The following is a 22997-nucleotide window of genomic DNA, read 5'->3' as shown; positions in this document are numbered from 1 at the left end:
TTGTGTCACGTGCTGGCACTCCGCCACCAGCACCAGCACCAGCAGCGGCGGTCAGTGCCCTGGAGTAGCGAAAGATCCGCTACCAGCCACTCCGATAACAACTACGAAAGAATCTTGACATCCTGCGACACCAGCATACTCCACCACTCCACTCCGCACCACAATATACTACACTCCACGCTCTACAACACATACCACACACAATAGCACCACCGCACCGCCGCACTACTACACATTTACTTGCGCTACAATAAATCGCATTGCTACACTGCTATTGACCGTTGCTGCGACTTTGCACGATGAACCTGCGACGTTGACCGGCAGATCGATCTGTGCTACACCTGGCATTGGAGCTCGCTCAACACGACACAATCTTTGAACGGCGCTCGTTCTATTGTTCACCAATACCAATACGCCTTTATAATGGATCAGCTGACGTTAAAGCCGCGCAAGGCGGCTGTGGAGGAACCAATTGAGAGCTGGGACGACGACGACCTGGATATTGGCGGGGACGATTTCACCTTCCGGAGCGCGTCGCTGGCGTCGCTGGCAACTACTACGACATCAAATCACAGGGAGTCGCTCTCGTCGCGCCTGTCTATCCGCTCCGACTTCGACTCAAATCAAGGCGACGAAGAGAAGCAGGTGCATCTACCGGGGGACGACGAGAGCTCAACAATTGACGCGATTGCAACCGCAAAGCGAGCTGGAATACCCATCCCGCAGAATGTTCCGTCCTCAGCACTATTGGGAGGGACCATCAAGAGGCTGGGTGGGAGAAAGATCAAGAGGATCATACAGGATGACTGGGATGACGGCGATCTTGAACTACCTCGAGATGGCGGCCTCCAGATCAAGCGACCAGATGGATCAAACTTCCCAGATGCGTTACGACAAGTCAGTGGTCCCGGCTCTGTCCAAAGCAGTCCCGTAAAGGCCCTTCGGCCACCGCCAAAATTTGACATCAGCCCACGGGCAGAGTTACGGCCCAAACCCGCCTCCTCTAACCTCCTGGAACGCTTCCGAGATCAAGACGATGACGATTTCTTTGGAGATGGCGGGGACACAATCAAAGTTGCCAAAAGCCGTCAAGTCCCGAAGCTGTTGCCCCTTATTACCCCGCCCACGCCACAGAAGGACGAGAAGAGCGCAGATGCTGACGACGATTTCGAGCGGGATTTCCAGCTCCCTTCAAATGGCGAGCCGTTGAGGTTATCTGCTCGTAAAGATATCCCCAAAACACCGGCCAGCATGCAGGATGAGTTTGATGAATGGGGAGAAGGCAGCCTAGGAACGAGATTTGGGGGAACGAAACGGGATGCACGGTCTAATCGAAGCTCTTCAGCGTCCGCCTTGAGTCCGAGTGTTGCAAGCTCATTAACTGTTGAGAGCGAAGACGAAGGCCTCGACGGCCTTGTGCTTCCGACCGGCCCCATTGCTTTTGACGACATTCTCAAGAGAAGGCAGCAGGATCGCTCACCTGATCATCAGTCTCCCCAAAAGCAGGCAATCAAGCGTGCTGAGGTCAAAGAAGATTTCCTGTCCGGCCTTGAAATTGGCGATGGAGATGTGTTCGATTCAAGAAAACTTACCCTCAATCGCAATGTTAAGATGAAGACGACTCGGCAAACAAGCCCAACTCGCCCAAAAACGGCAGTCTCCTTAACTTTCACTAATAAACCTTCCACTACCGCTGGTTCGCGCCTTCCGAGGCCGCTTGGCCATGAGCGGGCAGCTTCGAATCTGGAACCCGTCTCTGAGAGTGGAGGACCTATCACGAACCGTAACCGCAGATCTCAATCCAGACTTGGAGGCCATTCAGCGCATTCCTCCGTTACTAGTATTCCAACACCTACAACACCATCCTCTATACACTCCCTACCACCATCAACCCCTCGCCGACGGGACCTAGGCTCCAAGCAGTCTAATCCAGGTCTTCGCAATGAACCGACGACGACCCATGCTCAGTTGCTAAAACTTAAGCGATCCATGCCAACGATGCGCCCATATCCCCAATCACCAGCTAAACCAATAGGATCTCGCTATGAACGTCCTCCGTCTCGTACGGATAGCAGCAGTAGATCAACTCAACCGTCTCGACCCAAGACACCAGTCGAACGAGACCGCTCCGGAGCTGAATCAAGCCTGTCTCATGCCCGCAAGAACCCCCTGCCGTTCCTGCCAGCAGGTGGTTCTAATTCTCAGTCCCACCATGTGGCTATTAAGACCTCTCGTCATTTCCGTCGCCACGACTCGGAATCGTCAACTAATAGCTTCGAGCTTCGTCCAACATCACGAGCTATGTCGAGGTCGACAATGAGGTCCCCAAGCCCGCGACGGAACGCTCGCGGTGCCGAGACACTGGCCCGCGATGCAGCTGCGAAACGGCAAGTAACCAAGCCGGTGCGCAGAAGGCATTTCGGTGACGGTTGCGAGCTTGACGGATTTGATGACCTGCCGACTTCTCGGGACTCTGAGCAAAAGTTCGTCAAGGAACCTATCGGTCGCGGCCCTCCCAAGCTATCCTCCCTGAGGAACAAGGTCCACCAGGAAGTGGTGCCATTGCGAACAAATACCCCGACGCCCCTAACACCCTACTCTCCTGCCAGGACAAGAGACGAAGGCCCTCGATTTGCACGTGATACTGCTGCAAGTCGAATGGCGAGAGAGCATGCCTTGGCACAACGTGCTCCATCTGCTCAAGGTGGTCCTCTCTCTACTCTCACCAACCAATGGAAAGCCAAAGTATCCGCATCGACAGGCCTGAGCACGCCAAACGCCCATTCCATAAGGTCGAAAAAGCCCAAAGGACTGCCACAGAAACCCCACCTGATCAAGCCACTGGGGAATCAGAATAACCCAAAATGTAAGTGTAAATTAAATTATGCTTCGGCTTTTTGACTAACAAGTATATAGCGCTTAAAGGCATGTATTACAACCCGCACACTTTCCGCTGGGAAGGGAACGAGAACGAACTTAGCCCCTTCGATGCCCCTGCCTCGTCGCCATCAACGGCCTCGGTACCATCGCATGCCTTTAAGGAGCCACCAAACATCTATCGCGAGAAAGAAAACACCACCCCTCGGCCAGCTCTTATTCAGAATGTCAATTCAGCTCAAAATGTCCAAGTCGTTGGTGGCATGGTATTCGATCCCATACGTATGTGCTGGCTCAAGATGCCTGGCCAGGGGCAGGATAAGAGCGATGTAGACACTATGGACGGATTCGATGCCCTAGATGATGATGAAGATGTCTTCAAGGATGTTCCTGACTTGCAAGATTCCCCAGCTAAAGAGTTGGACGAAGTAGGTGGTCGGAAGAGCGAAGGCGCCAGTGGATTGAAAGATGACTGGCTTGTCGGCGAGGAATTCGACGTCGGTCCAGAGTTCATAAGGCGCCAGAGGGAGGAGGAGGAGAGGTGGCGTAGAAAGTGCGAGAAGTGGGTTGGAACTAATAAAGACCGAGGGGGTGACGACCTCTGGAGGTGGAGTATTCGGAACGTTGTGAACCAACAGTAATACCTGCCTTGATAGGTACTTGCATCGCTTTGGTATATACGAATGCCAGCTTCTGGGTGCTGCAGCTGTACATTCGGATATTGAGTTTGGGCGTTTAAAAAAAAGGGGTTGACTGCATGAATGCGCGTTTTGGCGCCATTACGGATATTCCTCTCAGGGCGTTCGATTTGGGATTTGTATCGATGGATACTTGACATGAATGTTATGAAGCTAATGAACTCGCTATTATGGAATTAGCACTACGGTAATGCCCTCGTCTTGGCTCTGTTGACCTGGTGCGGATTCACGATACTCTCTTGATGTGCTCCAAGTCGACGTCGTCGAAGGGTCATTTTACAGCGGGTAGAAAGGGACACTAGCCATCAAAATCTTAGATATGTCTGAGTTAAGGATCAGTTCATTGTATTATAGATGTTTATGATGGACAATAATAAACTGCTTGAAAGCTCGGTTCTAGAAAATGGATGTCGTGATGGTTAAACACCTGGGTGATCTCTGGCAAGGATTGCTTCACCACCTCGTCCACCCTCCGACATGCCGGTACTTGAATTCCAAGCATCATTATATAGTAAAACAAAAGGCTTGGCTAAACGGTTGTCGTTTGAAGTAAATGAAAAGAATGCCCTCAAATACTCGGAATCCGGGGGAATTAATAGGCTAATCAGGATTGATCTACAATACCCCTTGCCTAATGGGTCTCGGCATTCCACCAAAGATCATCAGATCGCACCAAATACAGATATTGTATAGATATATGAAGATCTAATTTGTAATTAGTTTGTAAATCAGAATCTACCCAGCTAATTAATGTGCGGGTAAGTGGTTTAGTACCATTTTGATATCAGGCACAACTTAACCGATCTACTTGTCTATGACCTACCAAGTAGACTAATCACAATATTTTAGACAACGTGTAACGTACGAATTACATGCCCAATTTGCAAGAATATCTAGAATTCAGGCTTATTATCTTGATTTTCATACCCCAACTTTGGTGCTATAAGTTACACAGGAACGTTGTCTTTCACATCCCTCCCTCCTACAGCTTTAAATTTCTCGATATGCTGGACCATCTACTATGACCGAAATATATATTCGGATCTAAGGACGTTAATTTTGTTATACGACTCCCTTGGCCCATCACAACGGTACACCGTCCTATATAAAGATGAATTATCAAATAGCCACCCTCAGGCTCGCTGTTGCTCTTGGTTCGATCAGTCTAGCTGCCGGCCATGGGGTAGTAACAGGCATTGTAGCTGGCGGTACATAGTATGGCTTCGAAGCGATATATATTATTGGGTAGTTAGGAACTAACACAAACTGTTCTAGCTACACAGGCTACGAGCCCTTATCCCCAGTTCCCAACATAGCCAGCTGGTCCACCCCCTTAAACCTCGAGCACGGCTTTGTTCCCTCCTCCAACTTCACCACTCCAGACATCATCTGCCATGCAGGCGCGACACCAGGCCAAAACTCCATTTCCGTAAAATCCGGCGAAAGCCTAACACTGCAATGGAGCGCTCCCTGGGTAGGTGGACACCACGGCCCCGTCATGAGTTACCTCGCAAATTGTAACGGCTCTTGCTCCTCCCTCCCGGACAAGACCGCGTTGAAATTCTTCAAAATCGAAGACGCCGGAATTATTGAAAGGACTCCGTTTCCAGCGTACTACGCTGCGGATGAGCTGAGAGATCACAATAGTTCCTGGACGGTGTGGATCCCACCGACGCTGAAGAGCGGGAATTATGTGCTGAGACATGAAATCATTGCGCTGCATGTGGCAGAGGATCTAGGGGGTGCCCAGGCGTATCCGCAGTGTATTAATCTGAATGTGGCCGGGACGGGGAGCGATAATCCGGTGGGGCAGAGCGCGGAGACGTTGTATAAGGAGACGGACCCGGGGATTCTGATTGATATATGGCAGTTTGGAAATGCTACCTATATTATCCCGGGACCGGCAGTGTGGTCTGGTGCTGTGCAGCATGCGCAGCCTGCAGTCAATAGATAGCCTGTTGAAAGATAATATATTGGTTTTGAAGTTGACGTAAATACTTTAAGTAGAGCTATGTCCCAAATGAAACACATGTTTCTGAGGCATCGGATTTCCTGTTACTTGATGAATTGGGGGACAACCCGAGAAATATTAAGCTAAGAATGAATGGTTCAGCGAACCCGAGACATTGATAGAAGATAAAACTCCCTTTCTTTCGTATGTAGGTCTTGCAGTAACCGCCTCTGCTGGGAAGGGAATCTGAGGCGGTATACTCTCTGAGCTTATTTGGAGGGGACGCATACGCCCAACTTGTTCCTTACCTACCGAGATCTGTAAACATGTGTTGGTTTTTAGGAATCTGGTGGCACTTTTACCATAGGCAGAAAAGCTAAGCAACGGCCAAAATTGCAGAGTTCAAAGCGAGCGAGAGACGAGTCATAAGGATGAGAATCGAGGTATCACTTGATATTATATAGAGGGTGCTATTAGTGTCAGCTTAGCTGGCTTGCTGTATCCGAGAATCCCCGCGCCAACCTTTATACCTCCTTGGTCCTTCCCATGAATAGCTATGACTCGGTATTCATATATACCTGCTGGCTTGCCTAGGCCCTGCATATGGTATATGCGTTTTCTGCGAAGGATCTGTTGGAAACATTGCCGTTATTGTTGGTCGATTTAACTCCTCGTCCTAGATCATTTGGTCTGTAAAAGTACCGGAACACCTCGCCATATTTACCATAACCAAAAGTCATCTTAACTCGAACCACTTCCTGTATTCTCGCCCCCTTGCTGCTCCCTCAATCTCTTTATCCTCTCCTCCGCTGCCTTGGCTAGAATCTCCCTCCTACTAAACCCCTGCGTCACTTTCGTCCCTGTACTCTCCGCCCCTCCCTCACGACTAGCACCAAGCACAAACTCGCCCCCTGACCATCCGCCATGGTCATCAACCTCGTCCTCATCCTTACCCCCCTCATAGAACTCCTCCTGCCCGACAGCCCTACCACCACTTTTCCAATCCGCAGCCTCCACCTCCTTCTCAATCAATTTACACAAATCCCAAAAATTGCGGTCATGAGGCCCATGCACATTATGCGCCAACTCATGGCAGAGAGTATTCCGGATTGTCTTATAATCCCTGTATCCATCATACGCATCAGTCCTAAGTCGCAACTCGATCACCTCTCCCTGGTTCCTGTTTAATCCTAGCGTCCGTGAGGTGCCTTCGTGATTCGATTGTGTGTGTTCGATTGGGTTCATCTCCGTCAGCAGAGGGACGGTAAATTTATGTTTCCGCATTGCGGTTTTGATTCCCGCGTCATCCTTCAGCCGTTGTAGAAATGCTAAGGAACGCTGGGGATTTGGTAGATAGGGGAGTGGTCGCAAGGTTGTGAATGTGTATTGGCTTTCCTCCTGCTCCTTCTTCCAGTCACGCGTTTTGTAGGCCGAGACCCTCTGATTGGGGAGGCCTCGCCGGGTTGCGCGCCGGGAGGCATGCTCTGCTGCTGTCGCAATGGCGGTTGCTTCGTCGGCCGTGCTGCCCATGAGGGTTATCTTCTTTCCGGAGATGTTGGATAGAGCGAGTGTCGGGTCCTTGAAGGGCGGTTTTAACAGACCGAGCTGGGAGACTAATAGTTTTTGGTTGGAGGCCGGGACGGAGAGCGTAGAGGAGATGGAATCGGACAGGTCGGATATCGTTGCATCTCTAGGGTGGGAGAAGGTATGAGGCTTGCCATGGTGGGTAAGGGATATTGTGACTAGATCTTGGTTGTCAGTAGACATGGCTGCGCCTTGGTAATGGTCAGAGGTCGCCATATGTTTTGTTCCTGTTTGGTGTTGTATGCACGGGGAAATGATAACGAGAGTTGGAGGTGATAAAACGACTGTCTTTGTCTTTGTATTTATCTGAAGAGTAAGGTTTCTACGTGTACAGGGCAAAACGGATGGTGGTGAATCTATGGAAGTTTCCAGGCAGTGTTGCTTCGTAATCCAGCTTCGCCACCGGCATGTATAACTCGGCGGCTATCGCGGCTGTTCGCCTCGTCCCGCAATGCAGAATCCCAGCAAGCGCTGTTTTCATGATCGCGTCGTTCCGCAGCCCGTTGCGTGTCCTCAACACATGTCTCCTGTCCATTGCGACCAGTTAACAAATTGCCATTGAAACTCATCGACGACCCGAAAGCTGCTTCAATTTAGCGGCGACCTGTTATTTCTCTAGTTGCAACCTCCCCGGAATCACCTAGGCGTGCTGCCACCCGTCGCAAACATGAATCTTTTCCGGCTAGCAGGTAAAGCTTCCCAAAGTCTCTCCTTAAGAGACAAAGCATTGAAAAGCTAAGCTAATGTGTTTGTGCGCTGTAGGAGATCTCTCCCATTTAATATCGATCTTGATATTATTGCACAAAATGACACAGACAAATGTATACTTCCCCGCTTGTCCTACACCCAACTCACACAAATGATGCTTGCTACCTTCCATGCAAACAAGCTAACACCATTCCCCTCTCTAGTCATGTTCCGGCATCTCCTTTAAATCTCAAGCCTTATACCTTATAGTCTATGTGACACGCTACCTAGACCTCTTCTGGACCCTCACCAACACCGATTATGCCTACAACACAATTATGAAGCTCCTCTTCATCGCCTCCTCAGGTTACACCATCTACCTCATGACAACAGCCTACAAACCCACCCACGACCCCAACATCGATACCTTCCGTGTGCAGTACCTCCTCGCTGGCTCGATGGTCCTGGCCCTAATCTACCCCTACAAATACACACCGTACGAGATTCTCTGGGCTTTCAGTATCTGGCTCGAATCCGTTGCCATCCTCCCGCAGCTCTTCTTGCTACAGCGAACTGGCGAGGCAGAAACCATCACCACACATTACCTGGCTGCGCTGGGACTGTACCGCGCCTTATATATCCCGAATTGGCTCTGGAGATATTTCGCCGAGGGCCATTGGGATGGGATTGCTGTTGCGGCAGGGCTTGTACAGACCGTGTTGTATTCGGATTTCTTCTGGATTTACTATACCAAGGTTATGAAGGGGAAGAAGTTTGCCTTGCCCGTGTGAGTTTCTTGGGAAACAGGATGAAATGACTTGAGGCAATAAGAAGGGCGTTTAGGAAATCAACGGTGTGTGAGATGAGATGGGATGAATAACGTGCTGTGGAAAGCAGAAGTCCCTTTTAAAGCAAACAAGACCTTGGGTGGAGCACGAAGTGCATGGCTGGCGTTGCGGTGGGTTGGACCTCGATCCAACGGTCTTTTGACCTTGTAGAATATTTAAAATTTGTTCCAAAAATCAATACATTTCATGCAAGATTCTGCATAAGTGACATATTTGCTCGATTTTGGTTTGTATTTCAAATTTCCTCTTTTGCAACTACCAATATTTACAGCCAACACCCGATGCAGAAATGCAGGAATACTTAAAATACATTATCACGACCCGCCTAAAGCCGCCTGGCCGTATGGGGAATCGTTTGTATAGGCAGGAGCTATGGCTGGATCCATAAAGTTGATGTCTGGGTTACCCGTCTCCTTTGCCGCCGAACATCTAGCCATTGTTACCGAGCTAGTACTGAGTTAGCAAAATCATGGCGTAGGAGGAAGGGCTTCCGCTTACCTTCTCGAAATCACATCTGTGAAATAGAAATTCTCGATAACCTTCTTCAGCGGCTCGCCGCTCACTTTGCTTCCCTTGTTTTGGTCTACTAACTGTACCTTGCTCAACCTCTCAAGTGTGACTGGTTCCACGACGTCGTAGCTTGCCAAAGCCGGACTAATCTCGACCATTCGATCCCGGAGAGCTGCAACGTCATCATACGGTAGTGGTGCACCGAGAAATTCGCTGATCGCTCGGATAATCTTCCAATCTGTTCTTGAGGCGCCAGGCAGGTTTACGGCAGCGCGGGTCATCTGAACCCTGCCTTCGGTGTTGACATAAGTTCCTGACTTCTCGGTATAAGCTGCACCAGGAAGAACGACATCGGCTATTTGAGCACCACGGTCACCATGGTGTCCCTGGTAGACTACAAACGCGTCTTTAGGAATTTCTGCGGCATCAAACTCATCAGCACCTAGGAGCCAGATGAATTTGGGCTTCGTCTGGCCAACGGTAGTGGATGGAGGTGTGAAGCCAACTTCGTAAGCACCTGCTCTTGACGCAGAACGTTGAAGGACGTTATAACCGTTCCATTCCTCCGTCATGAAATTGGCAGCATTCTTCTCAACAAATGCACCAACCATTTCATACATGGCCTTTGCGTCTGGATGTTCTGTAACACCGGACCCAACGATGATCATTGGTCGTTTTGCAGCTTGTAGCTTCTTGCCGAACGGACCAGCAAGCGCTTTCTTCAGAGCAGCAGCATCGGTACCAAGGTGCTCGAACTCGAAGATAGATTTCCAAGTCTCGCCCACAACACCAATCTCAAGGTCTGATCGAAGCCATTGCTTGCGAATACGGGCGTTTAGACCAGCAGCTTCCCAACGAGTATTGCTTCCCACGATGAGAATAGCATCAGCCTCCTCTATGCCCCAAATCCTCGAGTTGAAGAGGTAATTAGAGCGAACATCAACTCCGTGGGCAACCGGCTCACTGCCTCCAGGTTGATCAAGGGCCAAGTTGTCCGAACCAAGTTTATTAGCAAGATCCTTCATGGCAACCAGGGATTCTACTTCGGTGAGCTGTCCAGCAATAGCCTTAAACTCATTTCCCTTTGGAGCGAAATCTTTGTAGGCAACAGCAATCTCAGTTAGGGCCTGCTCCCATGTGGCCGGCAGGAATTTGTCTTTGTTTCGGATAAGTGGGATGGTAAGTCGTTGCGTTTTCAAGCCGTCGATTGCGAAGCGGGATTTGTCATTGATCCATTCCTCATTGACATCGTCATTGAGTCTGGGAAGGACCCGCATAACTTCCAACCCTCTGGAATCAACTCGAATATTCGATCCCAGCCCGTCGAGAACATCAATAGACTCAGTATGTTTCAGCTCCCACGGCCGTGCCTTGAATGCGTATGGTTTTGATGTAAGTGCTCCGACCGGGCATAAGTCGATGACGTTGGCAGACATCTCCGAGTCAAGGTTCTTCTCAAGATACGTGCCAATTTGCATGTCATTCCCTCGTCCTGTTGACCCCAACTCCGGAGCTCCGGCAATATCGTTGGCAAAACGAATGCATCGCGTGCAGTGAATACATCGGTTCATCGACGTCTTGATGAGAGGTCCAATGTTCTTGTCTTCGACAGCTCTCTTGCCGCTAACTTCGTGGAATCGACCTCTATCAGCTCCATATCTCATTGACTGATCTTGTAAATCGCACTCTCCTGCTTGGTCGCAGATAGGGCAATCGAGGGGATGGTTAGAGAGGAGGAATTCCATAACCCCTTCACGAGCCTTGTGTGTAAGTGGCGAGTTGGTCTTGACGACCATTCCGGGTTGTACTGGCCATGCACATGATGCCACAGGCTTTGGTGCTCTCTCGACCTCCACTAAACACATTCGGCAATTTCCCGCAATCATAAGTTTCCTTCGTATGGATTAGTCGAGTGTACGCTGCCGGGTGGGGTTAGACTCACTCATGGTAGCAGTATCTGTAAACAGTTAGCAGAGGTTTCTTGGCCCATGAAATCCAATATCTTACCTGGGTATCGTCACTCCAGCCTTCTCGCACGCTTGAATCAAAGCAGAGCCAGCTGTGGCCTTGGTCAATACGTTCCTAACAACCCTTCCAGTGTCCGGACATACCTTCAATTGAAACTTGCTTGCCATCTACAACCCAGTTAGTTAGTTATCTCATGATCTTCGAACCCTCGGGGCTCAATGCGCCTTACCGATGGTAAGCTGGACCTCCGCATGTTTTCTGCCCGATGTTGCAAAGGTTCTCGAGGCATTGTAGCTCTGCCTGCCTGTCCGCAGAGCAGAGCGGGCCAGAGTTTGCCTCAGCATCGTATCCTCTTGTCCTCTAGACACAAAAGAAAGGAACGACTCTGTACAGGTGGCGGGGACAGGCAATTGGGTGTTGATATCGTGATCTTGACCGTGAAGCTGTCGAGGATGTTCGGCTGCGGGTTGCGCTAACAAGTGAGTTTAGTAATCTTGCGCAGTGATTGGCCGGGCTTAGCGGGCTGCTACAAAAGGCAAATTTCGACCGCGAGAATTCCCTTTCCTTTTCTTCTTCATTTAAATTGTATTGGGCACGTTTTATTGTGGGTGAACTTGGGCGCAGTTGCACTTCGGTGCTTCTGTTGCTACTGTCGAGTCTTCCTCTATCATGTGCTCTAGAGCACAACTTCTGGGCGCTGGAATGGATGCAAAGGAGAGCTTTTTTGCTCGTTGACTGCGCAACTTACCGCCGGCTGCTACATCTAAAACTGAATATCGTATTGAATGCTTATACGTTCCAACTGCTACTAGGGTTTAAATAACTCTGACCATCGGCAGATTTGCAGAGGAACGAGCTATATCAGCAATGAAATGCTCATCCCAAGCCTTGTTTTCCCTTATTTCCAATCCAAAGCGCAGCAAAAATGCATTGTCACGTGACTAGAATTATATTGAAACGATATCGAAAGGATTAAAAGAAACTCCTCCACCAAAACAACCCTGCGATGTGTCAGGTATAGCCCATTGTGATCATTCGATGTACTGTACAGACAACCTAACTGCTGGACGGCCAGTCCTTAGAAAGTCTACTACTACTAAATACAATGTTTCCGTGCGATTAAACAAGCCCGTCTCCAGCGATTTGGGATTCTGTGCCCTGAGCGCCAAATCGGGACCAATATCAAAATAAATACATATTGCCATATACCGCGCGATTGTCTGTGGGTCATTAAAGCTTATGAATTTAGGGGTCGCATCCATGCCTGGACTAGAGCTCCGAGCACTGTTTGCGATCTCAAGAGCAGTATGGCCCAGGACCTGGGACAATTGGAATGTGGCCGCAGAAGATGAACCGTTAGTGACGAGTATATCGATGATGATTGTCGAGTCAAAGGTTCGGTTGGAGCTACAAAGGTAAGTGGCCGTGTCGTCGATGCTAGTACTGACATACTGGTGTTGGAGCACTGCTTATGGCTACAACAGAAGGTTGTGACAGAAGTGGATTACGTATCCCGGCGAATACAAGGGACACTTGCATGCTAAGAACCGTGGCCCAGGTTTTCATCATGGATAGCATGATCATTTTGGAATTAGGAGTCTTTGGAGATTAAGGGAAACCCATTCAGGGCTATTGAGATAGAAGCTGGGGTGCTCTTATAAGTGTTCAACATCGTTTCAATTTACCACTGCTCATCAACCGGACAGCAAGTGCCGAGGTCGATCGTATGATGGGAAATATTGTCCGGTTTTTGATACTGCCAAGGAATACTTTCTTGGGAGAAGGTTAGAAATGCTTTTGTCCTTTTATGCTTCTAAGCTAGCGGGGAATTTATTCCGCCTGTCCATCGAGGACGAGTGCTTCAAACAGTCACCGTCGCACTCAAATGCAAGATAAAGAAGTCGTTACACAAATGACTTCTCTGTGACATATAATGGACGCTTTACTCTTTTTCTGTCCCTGTAGACTCCCGTGGGCTGTATGCTATTTGCAGAGTGTGTAATTCACCACAGGGGATTCTATCCCAGGTTCCTGTCGATAATCACGTACTAAACATATATGGTATCGTTTGTCACGTGTTACGGATGGAGGTGCAAGGTTCAGAAAGGGGGGCGAAGTCGCTCGCTTCCTCACTCTCGAGACCTCTCGGCTTATCATCAATAACAACGTCATAACGACAATAGCATTGTAAGCATTATCTGCATCGTGCATCTGTCAAGTGGCGGCACGTATTATAAACTCTACCTAACCAGTTTCTCAATATGAGTGGTGCCACAGGCAAAAAAACCTACTGAGTATGCCATCTCTAACACCTACAACTTTACAGTATCTAAATTTGAGATTTAGCATAATCAACCTGATAAGATGAATTCGGCAGCGGGAAGCCATAATCGTTTTGAGATTCAGAAAATCAAAGAGGGCAAGCAACGACATACGAACAACCGATCTGTGTCAAGCGCACCGAACACACTATGCCAGCCATGATTAGCTCCCCTAGTAAGACCCAATTGTTTTCGTGTAGAGTCTAGCATTGCCAAGGTTAACACTAACCCGCTAGTCCTTTACTTTGGAGATGCCGATCTTTACATATTTAACAATTCTTGGTTGAGTGGCTATGCTACTCTACTTAACAGGAAGCCACTATCTAATAAACACCTACAAACCCAACTAGCTATGTTTCAACATTTACCGAATTCCCGAAGACCTTGAGATTGAAGCTCCAAGTACGGGCGGAAGATATACCTGTGAAAGCTTTCAAGTATACATAATACTTACGAATGATCAGATGCAGGTCCCCAGATCCTTGCCTTTAGAACTGACTTATATCAACTATCCTTGTACCTCCCTTATATTTCTCTTACACCTTGCCCACATTTGAAGCTGCAAGCTGTGCGATACAAAACTACCTTTGCATGCCCGTGTGCTTAGTGTTACCCTCTTCATCCTCATACCGCCGGTTCGGCGAATGCATTCACTTCACTCACAATTACTTGCTAAGTAGTACATATACCCGCTATGTTGCAAAGTGCACTCTGGCCTCCGAATGCGGCAGGACATATTGGCAGCAATGTATAACTCGACAGCTGTAATGCCTTTTAACAAACCGAAGAAAGATAGCAATACGAGCCCTTAAAATGTTTCAGAGGGCGTGACAGATTGAGACACTGGGAGGGCTGTCAAAGAGTTGCATAACACGCCAGGACACAAAGCCACTGCTCAATCGGGCATAATCTCTCCGCCTACTTACTTGCCACAAGCAACGGCCACTAACAGTTCTATTAACGCCACATGACTTGCATTATAGCAAACATTGTGGTTACTTGGGGGACGGGTTTGGGAAGTATTCTGGTCTGGTCTGGCTGTTGCTTTGTGATCTGGTAAAACGTTCAATTCTATTTTAAATAGCTGTTAAAATGCTCTTTACCCGTGGGGAATGAAAGTGTTGTTTGTACCTATTTGGATACATCTCTTGCTATAATTTAATGGTATCATGGACGATATGCCCTGTTAGCACGCAAGCAACGGATGACAACATACTTATGGATGCAGCAGTTGCAGCAGTTGCAGATTCAAATTGTATGCCCTAAAGAATGAACGTGGCAATGGAACTTTCGGGGTTGGTCAGGGCTCTTCTGATTTTGACAACACCATGGGTTGCGATGTGGCGCTCTTACACCACTTTGAATGTAGAATATATCAGTACAACTTTTATGCCCGTATGAATGCAAGTTCAAAAATATGAATTTGTCTATCCACAGGTACTTTCGAGGCTAGGATCTCCACGTTCGTCCATTATTCCAAATTCTATCCTGCTTTGTAGCCTTCTTCCCTTCCCCAACATCTGAGAAGAAGATAGTAACTGTAAAATGTTTAAACCTCTGTTCTGGCGAAAGTATATCGTTGTCTTTAGGTACCGAAATAAGTACATCTATACAACATATTTCCTACCTTCTCTTTGCTTACGCTTCTGGGAGTTGAGATAAATTGTAAAAATGATCGGGCACTTATTAGGAAGTGAAAATAAAGATCCAAAATCCAAAAGCATCTTGTCTCGGAAAAAGTTGAGAGCTCAAAATAGAGAGATTAACTTTTAAGCATTCCGTCGATTGTGGCCAACTCCGGGGCTTGAGGCTCTTAGCTATTGAACTCCCTAAGTATAAAACCGGCGTTTGTCACTGCTCTGCCGCTTTGGCCTGAGCAAATTTCGTAGGATGTTGAGGTTTAAAGGATCGGTTGGGGCTGTATATTTGTGGATAGATTGAACAGTTTGAGGGCCCCAAGAATAATTAAGAGGGGAGAGGTATTTATATATATCTAGTCAGATAATTCGATATTGAGTACATTGATAGGGTGATATAACTGATACAAAACATATGCATATCGCAGAGTAATGGCGTGTACTGATAATTGGTATTGGATCAAAAAGAATAACTCGTGCAGGTTACCAAAACCAAATTCCAACTCCAGATGCGTTATGTAGCAATTTATCTCCGCAGACGCCTAACTCTCCAGAAGACCCGACCGCCATTCCCTGTTGTAAACACCTCCGAAAACCAATTCACAAATGTCGATATGCCTCCTCCCATCTTGGTTCAGTCTTGACCAACACCTCATCCTGACCCTCACCGATCACCTGACCCTGGAATGGCATGGTATTCGGAGTAATCGGAGTTGATGGGCTTGCTGTCCAACTATTACCGAAGTGTTCGCTCATCTCCATAGGCGTCATGCCATAAGGGCCGCTCATCATGGGCTGATAGATGCTCTCCATTGACGAGGGAGGCACCTCAAAGCTATGCGTCATATTATCATGCATGCTGGGAATTTCGCCAAAGCCCGGCCTAGTGTAGCTATGGCTTGAACCTGGAGTCGAGATTTGCGAATGAGACATGAAGGGCGTGCTCGGCATATAACTTGATTCGCGTTCGCGCTCTCGGTCTCGCAGCTCAGTCTTAATTCTGACCTGTCCCATTCCAACTTCTTCTTCCCCTTCAGCGCCGCTAGGACCCATATCTGGGTGCTCCACTTTCACCCTCCGCATATCATCCTCGCCGTCGTCATCTTCATTCTTGAAAAGTTTCCGGCCTTTCTCCTTGCTAATGGCCTTGTTCTTTTCGACCTTGCTCTTTCGCGGGGAATTGGTGTTGCGAGGACGGCGGACCACGCCAGTGGTTCCGTCCATTTGCTTTTTGAAGCGGGAATACCGCATTCGCGCGGCGTGACCATTGGTGACTTCTTGGTTCAGGATCGGGTGCTGGGCCACTTTGTTCCAGTCAATCTGTGGGTGGCGGGTAGTTAGTTAGATGTGATGGGAAATACGATTGACGGGTAGAATATCGGGCAGAACTGGAGGGCATAGGTGGAGTTTTAAAGCAACTTTAGGAGAGTATTTGGAGGAGACGAACTAAACGAAGACGAATTGGGAACACCCAAAGCGGAGAGGAAGGACAGACGAAAGAAGACGAGCAAGGAAAAACTGGAGGAAGTAGATACTTACGTCCTTGAGACATTTCTGGCTCAGAATGGAATAGAGCAGGCGGACAATGGCAGTATCGTTTGTCATTTTTTGAGTCTTGCGAAGGCTTGCCAGATTGAACGAGGCGGGGAGATTCTGGTGAGGGGAGATAGCCAGATTTAAGACCCTTCTCAAGGAAATTAATGGGAGAGAGCCAGAGGAGTCAAGCAGGATTAGGGTTACTGCAATGATCAATACGTTGAGGTATCTCGCTCGCCCGGCGCAAAGGTTGACCACTGGCCGCGTAGCTGGGGCGCTGGGCCAACAAGAAAATCTCGCTTGGCAAAAGCAAGTGCTCGTAGGAACTCGTAAAACCAGAGAGCAGCGAGATAGGCGGTGTGAAATAGGGAAGAAGAAAATGTGAGGAACGGTGAGGGAGGGGAATGTAGAAATAGGCCCCTGTCTGAACAAGACCACCGTCCAGAACGGCGGGGGAGCGTGCATGAGGTACAAGCAGATGTGGGATGGGTACCGGCTATCTCTCCATCTCGGTCACAAAGACTTCTTTGCATGCAAGATGGCGAGTGGAAAACGGGGGGTCCTTTCTCTGCAGGACGGAGCTTGGTGTTCTTCCTCAGGATGATGCGCAGGGCATGCAGGGTGATGTGATGGTGATCAGGACGATGAAGAGTCAGCGGTGCAGCGGGGATCAGGGGGGGCGAATGCCTGATAGGAGTGGGAAATGTATTTTGAGAGCCCTTGGTGTAACAGTTCTGTTATTCTTCCCACGGGGAATCCTAACAGAAGTGTTCTGTTTCGTTTACGTAGCGAAGTAATACAGTGATCTCTTTTAATGATCTGTAAGTAATATCAGGGTGAGTGAATCACGGAAAGAGTCAAGTGTCAATCAAAGTAAGCTGTTATAATTGATATTCAAGAATCAAGTTGAATACGAAACTCTTATTTAGTAAGGAAATTATATTACTTATATAGAACCTTCCTGCTCTTAGATAAAGTAGATAGGTCAGAGCTATCCTCGTTATCTATACTATCTATACTATCTATCACGTGACACTAGTCTCGTGATTCTTACTGTTACGTGACCTCGTCATATACCTTTATAGTTCTCTGTAGTAATACTACACATTACCCGAGTCTCAGGCTATAAAGTTAGCGTTCGTAACACTATCCCCTATATAGTTTAGCGTAGTCCTTTAGCTTAAAAGTCATATCGAAAATATCGAACGTCAGGTATAGCCTTCTTCCTTCTTTATTATGCTACTCTTATATAACTTTCTATACTCAAAGAAAAGATTAGAGCAAATTACTTTAGCAGAAACTATAGAAGATTCTCCTTTCGCTGAAAAAATAGCTCCTTGTTCGACTTATATACAGTCCCGTCGTCTTTGTATCGTTGCAGACCCTGAGATATCCAACAGATGTTCTGAATACGCTCGCTAAAGGCGGAGTAGTTGCGACGTGAGGGCGCAGATACCTTCACTCTCAGACTAAACTTCTGTCGACTATCTAGCTAAGAAGCTCGATGAGGAAGAGGAAGCGGCGATAGCGAAACAAGAAGCAGCTATAGCTAAGATCCTCTACTTTCGTAAACAGAAACGTTTATTAGTCGAGCAGTGTCGAAAGATGATTGAACTAAGTTTTCGCTTATTCGACGAGCTAGAAGAAGTAGAAGAGAAAGAAAAGGAGGAAAAGGAAATAGAAGTTTGTCGTAAAACGGAGTCGAAATAGCTAGCTACTACGACCGACAGCCTAAACAGCGACTTTTCTTTCGACTTTGGTCCTTTACTAAGTCCCGATAACCCGATTTAAATAACTTTTGATTTTAGTAGTAGAATTTCTCAAGTATCTAGTAGTAGTTGAGATAAGTCCTAAGTTCTTATATATTTTCCGAATATAAATAGTCCAACTATTTGATCAAATATTTAACTATATTTCTAACTTATCTATAGTCTAATATTTGTTCGACTTCGTATTTAGCGTTTAAGTTAACTAGTTCTATTTCAATTACTAATATTAGTAGTATACTTAGTAGTACTAGTTCAAAAAGAGAAATATAGAAAACCGGAAAAATATTCATTGACTTTAGTAGAGTAAATTTATAATTCAAACGTTTTTTGAACTTCTTAATTTTAAATAGTCCTAATTTCTTGTAATCTAGTTTATCGTTTAATTATTTAGTTTTAATATTTTTCCTGAATAAATAAACTTTGTCTTTCTTTTATAATATTAGCTCTTGACTATATTTCGAATTATAGTATAAAGTACTTTTTTCTATAATAAACCGAAGTTCGTTATTTAGTTCTTTATATAGATCTTTGATTTCGTTTATTTAGACTTATATTAATTAGTTATCGATGTCTAATATCTGAGTTTTATAATAAACACTGATATTATAACTGTAATTAGTAAAGAATAGCAATATTTTCGTTATATTTGTAATTGTATTATTATATATAAATATAGTAAGTAAAAGTAACGATACTCAGTTATCTTACTTATAGTTGATATAATAGTGTAAATATACTTCGATTATCTAATTTATTCTTTCTATTCTACTATTTATTTATATATAGAAAGTAGTCGATAGTTTTCTTTTAACTTTTAAATAAGTAGTTAAAGTAGTCTAAAACTTAGATATAAAAAGTTTATTTTAATCGGATATAATTTCTTCTAGTATTTTATATCTTATTACAACTTCTCGTAAAAAAGCGAATATAAATTCCTCGGTTATACTAGATTCTAGATATAGAATAACGATTATATACTTTGTAAATTATTCGATAATAACTAAGATTAAATTATATATTACTCTTATTATTAGATTTCTAGAAAGCGAGAGTTTAACAATAAAGTCCTATTAAATCGACTTCTATAATTATTCTAGAATAAAAGTAGTTCTTATTTTTCTATATAATATATATTGTATACTTTTGTTGCGAATATATATATTGTATTCCTTTACTATTTATTTGACTAAAGTGTTAATTTTGTTAATATAATAATATTATCTGATTTACTAAAAGGTTTTACTGATTCTTTGATGTCTATAAGCTAGTACTATATAGTACTTGAGGACGAATTCCTTTGCGAATATATCTAGAACTTACAGTTTCTTATTAGTATAGTTTACGTGTTCTAAACTTTTCTTTTGAGTTTAGATAATTTCATTATTTTATAGTCTTTTAGTTCTATTGAAAGTAGCGATCTCCTTCGTATTAGGAACGAAGTTCCTATTTTTATTTTCCTGAAAGATTACTACTTTTTTGTAGACTTTGTTTCTTTTATATCTAAACTATTTGTTTAATATATCAGCTTTGGGGTTATTAATTCCTTTGATATATTTAATCTTCAAATTAAACTAAGAGAGTTCTTCTATCTATCGTATTATTCGTCGATTATTTAGAACTTTAGTAGTTATAAAAGTTCTGAGATTTACGTAATTAGTTGTAACAGTTCTAATAGTTCCTCCAGCAGGGAGTTGTATTAGAAGTGTTCTGTTTCGTTTATATAACGAAATAATGTAGTGATCTTTTTTAATAATCTATAAATAATATCAAAGTAAGTAAATCATAGAGAGAATCAAATATAATCAAAGTAAAATGTTATAATTGATATTCAAGAATCAAGTTGAGTACGAAACTCTTATCTAGTAAAGAAATTATATTATTTATATAGAACTTTCTTGCTCCTAGATCTAGCTAGATCTAGATCTATTTAGATCTAAAGTCTAAATAGATCTAGATCTTCCCAGATCCTCTTCACGTAATCTCGTCATATGATTTTCTGCTGTTATATGACCTCGTCATATACTTTCATAATTCTCTGTAATAATATAACACATTACCCGAACTTCAGGCTATAAAGTTGGCGTTCGTAATACTATCCCCTATATAGTTTAGCGTAGTCTTTTAGCTTAAAAGTTATATCGAAAATGTCGGACATTAAATATAACTTTCTTCTTTTTTCAATATAACTTCAAATTACAATAAATTTAAGAACTATAAACTATTTACTAATTTTATAAATTCTAAAAGTGACGAAATAATACTCTACTCAAGTTGTGAAAAATATAGTCGGACTTACGTAGTCTTGAATGAAAAGTCGAAGAAGTATAGTAAATATATTCGTCGAAATTCGAAATACGATATCAAAAGTATTATAATCAACAGTTTCGAATCTTTTCAGTATACTTAGGAGAAGTTTCACTTTGAACGTGAAGTAGTTCTAGTAGTAGCGATAGAAAGCTTTGCTCGTGCCGAACGTCTGAAGAAGTAGCAAGAGTTTCTTAAACGTCGGATTTCTGATATAGTCGCCTAAAAGCTCCGTAATTTAGACGAGCTAGATAAAGTAGAAGAAAGAGAAAAGGAGGAAAAGGAAACAGAAGCTTGTTGTAAAGTAGAATCGAAGTAGCTAGCTACTACAACTAGTAGTTTTAGTAACGACCTTTCTTTCGACTTTAGTCTTTTACTGGGTCCTAATAACCCGATCTAAGTAACTTTTGATTTTAGTAGTAGAATTTCTCAAATATCTAGTAGTAATTAAGATAAATCTTAAGTTCTTATATATTTTCCGAATATAAATAATCTAACTATTTAATTAAATATTTGATTATACTTTTAACTCGTCTATAGTCTAATATCTATTCGACTTCGTACTTAGTATTTAAGTTGACTAGTTCTATTTCGGTTATTAGTACTAGTAGTATACTTAATAGTACTAGTTCAAAAAGAGAAATATAGAAAACTAGAAAGATATTCATTGTCTTTAGTAGAGTAAACTTATAATTCAGACGTCTTTTAAACTTCTTAATTTTGAATAGTCCTAATTTCTTATAGTCTAGTTTATCGCTTAGTTGTTTAGTTTTGATATTTTTTCTGAGTAAATAAACTCTGTCCTCTTCCTGTAACGTTAGCTCTTGACTATACTTCGAATTGTAGTATAAAGCGCTTTTTTCTACAATAAACTGAAACTCGCTACTTAGTTCTTTATATAAGTCTTTGATTTCGTTTATCTAGACTTATACTAACTAGTTATCGATGTCTGATATCTAAGTTTCGTAATAGACACTGATATTATAACTATAATTAGCAAAGAATAACAATATTTTCGTTGTGTCCGTGATTGTACTATTGTATATAAATACAGCAAGTAAGAGTAACGATACTCAATTGTCTTGTTTATAGTTAATATAACAATGTAAGTATATTTCGATTGTCTGATTTATTCTTTCTGTTCTACTATTTGTTTATATATAGAAAGTAGTCGATAGTTTTCTCTTAACTTCTAAGTAAGTAGTTAAAGTAGTCTAAAACTTAAATATGAAGAATTTATCCCGATCGGATATAATTTCTTCTAGTATCCTATATCTTGCTACGACTTCTCGCAAGAAAGCGAATATAAGTTCTTCGGCTATACTAGATTCTAGATATAGAATAACGATCATATACTTTGTAAGTTATTCAATAATAACCAAGATTAAGTCGTAAATCACTTCTATTATTAGATCTTTGGAAAATAAGAGTTTAACAATAAAGTCCTATTAGATCGATTTCTATAGTTGTTCTAGAATAAGGGTAATTCTTATCTTTCTGTATAGTATATATCGTATACTTTTGTTATAAATGTAAATATTATACTCTCCTACTACTTATTTGACTAAAGTGTTAATTTTGTTAATATAATAGTATTATCTGATTCGCTAAAAGGTCCTGCTAATTCCTTGATATCTATGAACTAGTACTACATAGTACTTGAAGATGAATTCCTTTGCGAATATGTCTAAAACTCGTAGTTTCTTATTAGTATAGTCTACACGTTCCAAACTTTTCTCTTGGGCTTAGATGATCTCATCGTCTTATAGTCTTTTAGTTCTGTTAAAAGTAGCGATCTCTTTCGTATTAAGAACGAGGTTCCTATCTTCATTTTCTCGAAAGATCGCTACTTTCTTGTAGACTTTGTCTCTTTCGTACTTAAGTTACTTGCTCAGTACGTCAACTTTGGGGTTGTCAATCTTTTTGACATATTTGATCTTCAAATCAAACTGAGAGAGTTCTTCTATTTATCGTATTATTCGTCGATTATCTAGGACTTTAGTAGTTATAAAAGTTCTGAGATTCGTATAGTCGGTTCGTATAATAATCGGAAACTTTGTATTTTAGAAGTATATCTTCTAGTATTTCAAAGTTTTGACTATAACTATAAGTTCCTTCTTGTAAATGTCGTAGTTCTACTTAGCTAGCGAGTGTTTCTCGGAATAGTAAACTACAAAGTGTAGTTTTCCGTTCTCGTCTAACTGAAAGTGTATAGTATTTACAGCTATGTGTTACGAACGCCAACCTTATGGCCTGAGGCTCGGGTAATGTGCTGCATTACCACAGAGAACCATGGAGGCATGTGAC

At 43.9% G+C, this 22997-nt stretch overlaps 6 protein-coding genes across 6 annotated transcripts; 3 read left to right on the top strand and 3 right to left on the bottom strand.

Moving 5' to 3' along the window:
- Positions 1 to 423: 423 nt before the first annotated feature.
- BP5553_02550 (uncharacterized protein) lies at positions 424 to 3518 on the top strand (the record flags this gene model as incomplete). The annotated part of the gene is made up of 2 exons (XM_032011173.1): positions 424 to 2866; positions 2917 to 3518. 2 exons carry the CDS (start codon positions 424 to 426, stop codon positions 3516 to 3518), a joined length of 3045 nt encoding a protein of 1014 aa, XP_031870866.1.
- A 1168-nt stretch (positions 3519 to 4686) lies between these two features.
- BP5553_02549 (uncharacterized protein) lies at positions 4687 to 5529 on the top strand (the record flags this gene model as incomplete). Its single annotated transcript, XM_032011172.1, has 2 exons — positions 4687 to 4790; positions 4851 to 5529. 2 exons carry the CDS (start codon positions 4687 to 4689, stop codon positions 5527 to 5529), a joined length of 783 nt encoding a protein of 260 aa, XP_031870865.1.
- Positions 5530 to 6267: 738 nt separating this feature from the next.
- Positions 6268 to 7326, bottom strand: BP5553_02548 (WLM-domain-containing protein; the record flags this gene model as incomplete). The annotated part of the gene is made up of 1 exon (XM_032011171.1): positions 6268 to 7326. One exon carries the CDS (start codon positions 7324 to 7326, stop codon positions 6268 to 6270), a length of 1059 nt encoding a protein of 352 aa, XP_031870864.1.
- A 451-nt stretch (positions 7327 to 7777) lies between these two features.
- On the top strand, positions 7778 to 8588 carry BP5553_02547 (ER lumen protein-retaining receptor; the record flags this gene model as incomplete). The annotated part of the gene is made up of 2 exons (XM_032011170.1): positions 7778 to 7799; positions 8068 to 8588. 2 exons carry the CDS (start codon positions 7778 to 7780, stop codon positions 8586 to 8588), a joined length of 543 nt encoding a protein of 180 aa, XP_031870863.1.
- A 371-nt stretch (positions 8589 to 8959) lies between these two features.
- On the bottom strand, positions 8960 to 11467 carry BP5553_02546 (NADH dehydrogenase (Ubiquinone) 78K chain; the record flags this gene model as incomplete). Its single annotated transcript, XM_032011169.1, has 6 exons — positions 8960 to 9092; positions 9144 to 11048; positions 11098 to 11112; positions 11163 to 11214; positions 11267 to 11290; positions 11353 to 11467. 6 exons carry the CDS (start codon positions 11465 to 11467, stop codon positions 8960 to 8962), a joined length of 2244 nt encoding a protein of 747 aa, XP_031870862.1.
- Positions 11468 to 15681: 4214 nt separating this feature from the next.
- BP5553_02545 (uncharacterized protein) lies at positions 15682 to 16686 on the bottom strand (the record flags this gene model as incomplete). The annotated part of the gene is made up of 2 exons (XM_032011168.1): positions 15682 to 16401; positions 16621 to 16686. The coding sequence occupies 2 exons, from the start codon at positions 16684 to 16686 to the stop codon at positions 15682 to 15684; spliced, it is 786 nt and encodes a 261-aa protein (XP_031870861.1).
- Positions 16687 to 22997: the final 6311 nt, after the last annotated feature.

Source organism: Venustampulla echinocandica (assembly GCF_003357145.1).
Source record: "Venustampulla echinocandica strain BP 5553 chromosome Unknown scaffold_1, whole genome shotgun sequence".
Lineage (NCBI taxonomy): Eukaryota > Fungi > Ascomycota > Leotiomycetes > Helotiales > Pleuroascaceae > Venustampulla > Venustampulla echinocandica.
This window is presented reverse-complemented; position numbering and strand designations above follow the sequence as displayed.